Source organism: Saimiri boliviensis, chromosome 4, assembly GCF_048565385.1.
Source record: "Saimiri boliviensis isolate mSaiBol1 chromosome 4, mSaiBol1.pri, whole genome shotgun sequence".
Lineage (NCBI taxonomy): Eukaryota > Metazoa > Chordata > Mammalia > Primates > Cebidae > Saimiri > Saimiri boliviensis.
Window position 1 is genome coordinate 37,182,281 of NC_133452.1, and position 8,656 is coordinate 37,190,936.

Here is an 8,656-nt window from a genome sequence, read left to right on the forward strand (position 1 = left end):
GGACCACTGACTTAAGAGCTAAACTCTAAGTGCTAAATATCTTCTTGTGAATAGCATTCATTTAACTGGACTTCTCTGTAATATCCCTTCTTGTTTGTCCTAAACTCTCATTTCCATGTCAAGGAAAAAAAATTGAGCTTAGAATTCAAATAATTTGGGTTCAAAGTATAGCAAAGATTTTTTGCTAGCTGTACACCTTCTTTTTTTCTTTTTGAGACAGAATCTCATTTTGTTTCTAGATGCGATCACTGTTCACTGCAGCCTCCAAGTCCTGGGTTCAAGTGATCCTCCCTCCTGAGCCTCCTGAGTAGCTAGGACTATAGGGATTCACCACCACACCTAGCAAACTTTTTTATTTTTAGTATAGACAAGGTCTCACTATGTTGCCCAGGCTGGTATCAAACTCTTGAACACAGGCGAGCCTCCCACCTCAGCTTCCCAAAGTGTTGAGATTACAGGCATAAACAATGGCACCTGGCCTCTTAGCAGTATAATTTCATGCAAGTTAATTTGTTTCTCGCTGAGTCCCAATTTCCTCATTTATTAAAAGGACAGAATATAGGATTAATATGAGTTTTGTACCTCTGTTTTTAAACATCAATTGCTAAATAAATATCATTTAACTTTTACCATAGTTCATGTGTATTTACTTAATTGTTTATGTTTATGCATTGTCTCTCCACCCTGATTTTTACATCCTGAAGGGCTGGAATTGTCTTATGTCTCATTTTTATTTTCTCTAGAGTAGCACTGTCCAATAGGAATACAATTTAAGCTACATACATAATTTAACATTTTTCTAGTAGCCACATTTTAAAAAGTAAAAAAGAAATTAATCTAAATAATATATTTTATTTAACCTAATATATCCCAAAATTGATAATTCCAACATGTAATCAATATTTTAAAAAGAGACATTGTGTATTATTTTGTCTTGGAAATCTGATGTGTAAATTCAACTTAAAGTATATATTAGTTCAGCGTAGCCACATTTCAAGTCCTCAGTAATTACATATTGCTCATGGCTACTATATTGGACAGTGAAGATATAGGGCTTAAAATAGCATCTTGATTGACGGATTGATTGGTTGTGACTCTCCTACTCAAATGGTGTGCTTCAGGCAGACAGATGTTATTGGCTATCCTTTTTTTGCATGCTTAATTGTGTTTGACGTGCCACTAAATTTATACCTTTCATGAACTTTTTATTCTGCCTAAAAATTCCTTTTCTACTTGTTTTTTTTTTTTCTATTTAAACCAATCATCCACTGCTTAGCTGGTATTCTGAATTCTCCATGGAACTTTCTGAGATTTTTCAGCCCACAGCATCCTGTTCCTCCTTCAAAGTCACATCATTTATCCCATTTTACATACTGTATAATTTATCTTAAATGTCATAATTGACAAAAAACATGTTATGAATGCTTACTCATTATTATACCATAGGTTGGAAAACCACCTCTACCTTTTAGAAATATAAATTGATAAAGTATAAAAGACCAATACAAAATTAGGAATACATTTGGTAAGAATCAAATCAAGGCCGGGCGCGGTGGCTCACGCCTGTAATCCCAACACTTTGGGAGGCCGAGGCTGGCGGATCACAAGCTCAAGAGATCGAGACCATCCTGGTCAACATGGTGAAACCCAGTCTCTACTAAAAATACAAAAAATTAGCTGGGCATGGTGGTGCATGCCTGTAATCCCAGCTACTCAGGAGGCTGAGGCAGGAGAATTGCCTGAACCCAGGAGGCGGAGGTTGCGGTGAGCTGAGATCGCACCATTGCACTCCAGCCTGGGTAACAAGAGCGAAACTCCGTCTCAAAAAAAAAAAAAAAAAAAAAAAAAAAAAGAATCAAATCAATGATAGAGATGGTGTTCCTTAAATGTTTTCCTTGGGCAATAGCTCTGTTATTCAGCTCCTCACATAAATTTATTAAACCACTCCTCATGGTTTAATACATTTTTAGAATGCATATTTAAACCAAATTGGACAGGTTTTGCTAAAACAGGACTTTTCAGAGTCTTTAATATGCCAATATAGAGTGTTATTCTCCAAGAGCAGAAACACTATGCAGCAGTTCCAAAACATTGCTGAATCAGAAGTTTTTATTCCTTGGAGCATTTTATGTGATGACTGTTTTATAAAACTTAATTTGAGAAATGTTTCCTAGAAAACAATGAAAATTATGGGAGTTGAAACTTGAGCAGAGGGATGAGAATGTCTCCAAACCACAATGGAGGATGCCCAGGAGAGGCAGAGGTACAGAGTTTGGAGGCCAACCTTGGGAGGGATTTAAAGTGTGACTACTTCTTGGTGGTTATTTAGTTGTTTCATTTTCGTATTCCCTGAACACTGCATTCTCTCAGTTTCCTTGCTCATGCCTGAAAATCCCGTCCCACCCTTTCCCTCCTATAAAATCCTCCTTAAAACTTTAGGCCCTCCTTAAATGTCATTTCTTTAATACATCTCCTTTCTTTTCCCTCCAGCTCTGAATTCTCCTTGCTCCTGTGTTCCTGAAACACATCCTCTTACAGCTTAAACTCCCATTCCGCGTCATAATTACTGCTATTTTGGGTTTTGCCACAACATATTCTAAGTTCCCGGTTTTCTATTCCCAATCACACTGAACCAAGAATCTAGTACACACTAAGTCTTCAAAGATATTTTTAGAATGACTAAATGAATGACTGTAAGGATAAGTACATTGCTGTCTTCACACAGAGAGGCTAGAAACTTTATCAAGCAGGAATTCTATACTGTATATTTTTTAAATAAACTTTTAATTTTAGAATAGTTGTAGACATACAGAAAAATTGCAGAGAGTGCAGAGAATTCCTGTATACCCTGTAAGTAATTTCTCCCTTTATCAACATCTTAAACTATTATGGTCCATTTGTGATAATTAATGATCCAGTATTGTTATCAATATAGGAAGAACATTTCCATTCATTGTTTGGATTTCCTCATTTTTCTTGTCATTTTTCTTTCTAGCTTTCCATTTAGAATGCCACACTACACTTGGTTGTCATGTCTTCTTCTTTTCCTCTCAATCATGACAGCTTCTCGTACTTAATTTTTGATGACTTTGACAGTTTTGAGGAATAGTGGTCAAATATTATATAGACTATTTCTCAATAAAGTTTTGTCTGATGTTTTTCTCATACCTATGTGGGAATTATGGATTTGGGGAAGAAAGGTTATAGAGATAAAAGCCATTCTCATTACATAATGTCAAAAACACACAATTGCCACGTGACTTACTACTACTGATATTGAACCTTAATTACCTGGTTGAGCTAGTGTTTGCCCTTTTAAAAATTTTCAGTGACCAGTATTGCTTTTTGCCAGAATCTCAGCTTTCAAAGACACAAGTGGGATGTTATGTCTGTGTCTATGGCATCTAGCACTGATTTCAATACAATATAGGTATAGGTCTCGTGTTTGGTAAATGGGAAAAACATGGATAAATACCTGAATGCTTCTTATTGATGTATATTCCACATTGCTTCTAAAACTTGCAAATTCCTTGCTGTAAAAAATTCCTTGCTGTAATTAAGTTTCACTATTAAAAAAAAAAAGAAAGAAAGAAAACTAGAGACTGCACTAGAAAGATATTCTCCCTAAAGGAGCAAGTAATATTCAATGTGTACGGACTGAATAATGTAACACAGGGTTCTATTCATACCACAGTTTTGTGCAATAGCAAGAACAGCAGGCAAATAATCATCCTATTCTGGGAAGTACAGTGGCTTCTGCTTCCTATTTTGGGGGAGGAAATAATTACGAGAACAACAGTAACTTGCTTGATAATTACAACTGCTTGATCACGATGATGTCTGCATTTGCAAATTGCCCCATACACCCTGAAATCTCTCCCAAGATTGAACAGAATAAGCTGATACCTAAAAGGGCTCCTTTGGTAAACCAACCAAAGCAAAAGAAAGCAAGAACTCGATAAAGGCTATTCAAATGAAATTTTTGGCTGGCTGGGAAAGAGTAGTGTGCTTTGTAAAGAAAAGAGAAAAGGGATTCAGAAAAGAAACAGAAGTATTTTCAGAAAACAGAACAGAGCAGAGGGAAGAGTCAATGGATTAAAAGACGAAGGGAGGAAAGAGAGTGTCTGCGGGAAGTGAGATATGCTGAGCTCTAAAGCAGTTAACAAATAGAAATTTAACATTTATTAGTCAAGTAAATATTTTTGGAGAAGAGACAGGAAAGTGCACATCTTGACAAGACTGAAAAACACTGATTTATCTTGTTTTGTTTGAAGAGCAGTTTATTTGCTATTCATTCATAGTCTTACTGATTTTTTTAAAACTCATTTCACTTGGAAATCTTAAAGGTATCTTGAATTTCTTCAATTCAACTGCTTATATATGTTCAGAGAACAAATTCATGGTTGCTGAACTGTTCTTTAAAACCTGACCAGGCACAATAACTTTTATTGCTTTTCTAAACCATGGGTAAAATAAAGCATAAATCAAAGGATTTATGGCTGAGTTATAATAAGCACACCAACAGCAAATCTCATAAATATAGGCAGGGGTTATAAAGCCCATGAAGGCATCAATTAATGAATCAATGCTATACGGTAACCATGAAATCAGATGACAGAACTGAAGCTGTTCCTAGAGTGTATACTAACAATTTGGATATTTGTTATTTTGAAACAATCGTTGGTTATATTTGTATTACTCAACTTTATACAGCTTCAATGCCAAATACAATATCTGGGACAAAGTAAGAACTCTAAAGTGAAAAACTGCTCATTTTAACTGGCTTTTAAAAATTCTTATTTTATTTAAAATCACTTAAGAACTACAGAAACCATCTTTTTGTTCACATGCTTATTTTATAATAATCAATTATATTCTCCAAAAATAAGATGTAGTGTGTATTCACATAATTGTTAAGCACTTTCTTTGCTAACACAGTCTTTGTAAAATGAAAGGGAAGAACTGCCAGGGTTCAGAAAATATAAGCACTCAAGAGTTTTTCAGCTCATCTCCAATCACTAGAAAGTTCTACATTCCAGCTCTCTGTAGTCTTTTTACTAAAGAGCTTATAATCCTGTGTCTACTTCTTTAGAAAGATATGCTTACTTCAAGGAAGATTTTTGTCCTCAGAGAACCTAACTTACCAGTACAGAGGAGCTTTATTTTCCTCTTTGTGTATTTGGACAGCTGAATACTGATCATGAATGAGTATGGGAGAGACTACAAAACTTCAAGATATTTGAAGAAACAAACAGGAATCTCAGAGAAGAAAGTAGGAAACCAGAAAACCATGAAAGAACACTAAGTGGAAAAGAATGGACAAATCTTATTCAACTATCACTAAATCTAAAAAATGTCAAAATACATAAAGACAACAAATGCCTTAGAACAACTGTTGCATGTATTGTCCTCCTTACTTGGCGAATAATCATGCTTGCTTCTCTCTATCCAAGTGTTTGTTTTTGTACTTGACCTTAATTTCAAGTTAGTTTTGAAGTCTCTACAGTAATCCTTTTAATCTCTCTCTGCTTCTTCAGAAAATAAATTAGTTGTTGATGAATCGCTCCTTAAGACCTTGCCACTTATGATAAGTTTTATTGCCTTCCGAAACACACAGGGGTAAAAGAAAGCATATATCAAGGGATTCGTAGCTGAATTATAAGACACACACCACACTAAAATCTCATAAACATAAGGAGGAGTTATAAAATTCATATAAGCATCAATCAACACATCAATGATGTATGGTAGCCAAGAGACGAGAAATGCTGCCATAGCAATACCCAAGGTTTTGGCAGCCTTTCTTTCTCTTTTTGCTACTCTTTCCTTGTAACTCTCTGAGGAGGACTGAGCTTGGCTAGCTGTACTTTCTATCTTCCTAGCCTGATGCTTGGCCACCAAAAATATCTTACTGTTTATAAACACCATGGTGACAGTGGGGATAAAGAAATGAAGAAAACAAAGTAGGACCCGGTTTTGATTCAGTGGAGCCTGACAGCCTCCTACACAGGTGAGAGCAACTACTAATTCCTCAATCCCTTCTTCGTTGGACTCCGTGTAAAAGATCGAAAGGCTGTATGTGACAGAAAAGAACCAGGGAAAAATAATGCATATTCCTGAAACTGACACAGTAAACTTGGTTGGAGAGGTCAGAGGATCAGTAACAGCAATGTATCTATCCACAGAGATGCAGCATAAATGAAATAAAGATGCAAAACAGAAGGATGTGTCAAAACATGTATGGGATTTACAGTAACTCTCCCCAAAGTACCAACAGCTCTCCACAGACCTCACTGTGCTGAAGGGCATCACTGTGACTCCCACCGAGAAGTCAGCACAGGCCAGCGATGCGATCAGAAAGTTGGTTGGTGTGTGCACTTGTCTGAAGTGAAGGATAGCAATCATGACCAGCAAGTTTCCAAACACTGCCAGCACAGCCCCAAAACCAAGGACAGCATAGAGAATAGCTCGAGGACCAGGCGAACAAGGAGTTTTAATGCAGGATCCATTTACATTCTTGTAACACAGTTCCACAGCCTCAGCTTGGGAGAAATTGGTCACCATTACTTTCTTGCTTGAACTGTTTTACAGTTCTCAAATTCCTGCCTTCAAAACATTTTTTAAAACGAGGCAATTTCAAAATCTTCTAGAAGGGGAAAAAAATCTCCAGTTAATATGATAAAAGTTTGTGATTCTTCTACCAATATATTTCCATATTAACTATAACCTCTTGATCTTTCCAAAAAGTGTTCCCACTTTCACATTTTAATATAGAGTGGAAATGTGTTGCAGAAATCTGCATATATTTAAAATATAGTCAAATATATTTCTAAATAAATGGCTGGCAATACATTTAGTCCACTGAGATATATAGATATAATTTGCTAATCATTAAAAAAATCCTTTTTTGTGTGTTACTTTATCTTCTTAAAATCTCATCTGTAACCACACAGTTGAGAAATAATTAGACTATCAAAGACTGAGTTATATTTATTACATTATCTCCCCTGAGCAGCACTTTAGCAGTAATGACAAACTATACTTCATTTCTTCATGACGGAAGAGGTAAATTACATCTCCTTCAGGCTATGCCCTCAAAATCCCTGTGGTATAGAGTGTGAAAACTGAGGGAAAGTTTCCTCACAATAACTTTAAACTTATTTTAGGAATACATTTCTTGTACTATTTCTGTTTTCAGAATTTGTGAGTTTTCCTTTTTATATTCTTTCATGATTCAGACAACTTGAGGTGATTTAAAGAACAAATCTTATTGAATTGATATTGTCAGTGTGAAAGTATTTTCCAGGCTAATAGGCAGTGTTTGGTGTTTAAATTAATAAGAATTTATCAAAATAAACAATAACTCACCTAACATCTCACCTTCCCATCCTTAGAAAAACAGTGTAGTTTTAAACCTATCACAGAAGAATAGACAAAAACTGGGGTGGAGAGGAGAGCTGTTTTTAGATAGGCCATATCCTTGAAGGATAGATTCATGCTAAGTCATCCAAGGTGCAAACAGAGACCAAGTTGGCTTCTCTAGGTGTATGAGTTTGTTCTTATACTGAGGCATATGGTCTTAAGAATGTTTAGAGTTCACCTAACAACAGTGAATAGTTTTACTTCATTTAACCACATATATAAACACCATGATTAGCTTTGGGTTTAGTAAGTGCAACCTTGCATCTGAATCTCAGTCTGTGGGGTAGCTGAGATTACTATCATGGTACCCACACAACGTTGCTTCTAATCAAGAGAAGCCCTTTATGTTGAAAAAAGTGGAAGAGTAGGCTGATGCTATGGGATTTGTACTCATATACTCAAAAGCCCAGAAGCAGTTCACCTTATAAAATGGTGGAATGGTCTATTGAAGATTTCAACATAGTGTTGGTTGAAAACACCACTTTGGAGGGTAAGGTGTCATCCTAGGGAAGTGGTCTATGCTCATAACCATCTGTCAACCCACACTGCTTCATAATCCATTGTCGCATCACAAGTCTTAGAGTCAAGGATAGAAATGTAGTTGGTATTTCCGAAGTACCCACCTGAAAAAATTTTCTTCCCATTGTAATAACTGTGATTTCTGCTAGTTTAGAGAGTTATTAACCAATAGAGAAATGCTTCCACAATGATATCAATGGATGTGTGCAATAATTCTATTGAATTAAAAGCTGAGATGCCATGTATTTATTTGAGCACTTAATGTTGTTATGCAAATTAGCACCAAAGGGTGTTAGATTATTTGTGTTAGAACATTTGTTGCTGTTGCAATAATCCTGGTTTGCTGCTGTGCAGTGAATACAAAAAGCTATATAACTGGAACTCATGAATGTTAAAGGAATGTTAAAGGAATTTCGTAATAGTGCAATAAAGGTGGGATTTCTAAAGCCTCAGTTTTCTTAGAAATGAAACACTCCCGCCGAATAGAGAAACCTGAAACCTGAAGTACCGACTGCAGGAAGATGGCCTAGGTGGTGAGAAGGAAAAGACAAAGTCTAACCCCATGACCCATCATAGAAAAGGGATTGTTTATTTAACATAATTTTTAAATGTTCCTAATTTTTGATTTTGTATAGGGTAATTACTTTCATAACTTTATCATTTTAAAAATCTCCCTTTATTTCACTACTTTCTATAGAGTGTACTAGAGGTTGAC

At 35.7% G+C, this 8,656-nt stretch overlaps 1 protein-coding gene across 2 annotated transcripts; it reads right to left on the bottom strand.

Moving 5' to 3' along the window:
* Positions 1-4,374: 4,374 nt before the first annotated feature.
* TAAR9 (trace amine-associated receptor 9) lies at positions 4,375-6,577 on the bottom strand. Of its 2 annotated transcripts, XM_039467838.2 has the most exons (2): positions 5,761-6,564; positions 4,375-4,620 (listed from the first exon to the last, which is right to left on the bottom strand). In XM_039467838.2, the coding sequence occupies exons 1-2, from the start codon at positions 6,562-6,564 to the stop codon at positions 4,375-4,377; spliced, it is 1,050 nt and encodes a 349-aa protein (XP_039323772.1). The 2 variants fall into 2 exon arrangements, with proteins under 2 accessions (XP_039323772.1, XP_003932490.1); XM_003932441.4 differs by lacking the exon at positions 4,375-4,620 and having other exon boundaries at positions 5,515-6,577.
* Between the last annotated feature and the right edge of the window lie 2,079 nt (positions 6,578-8,656).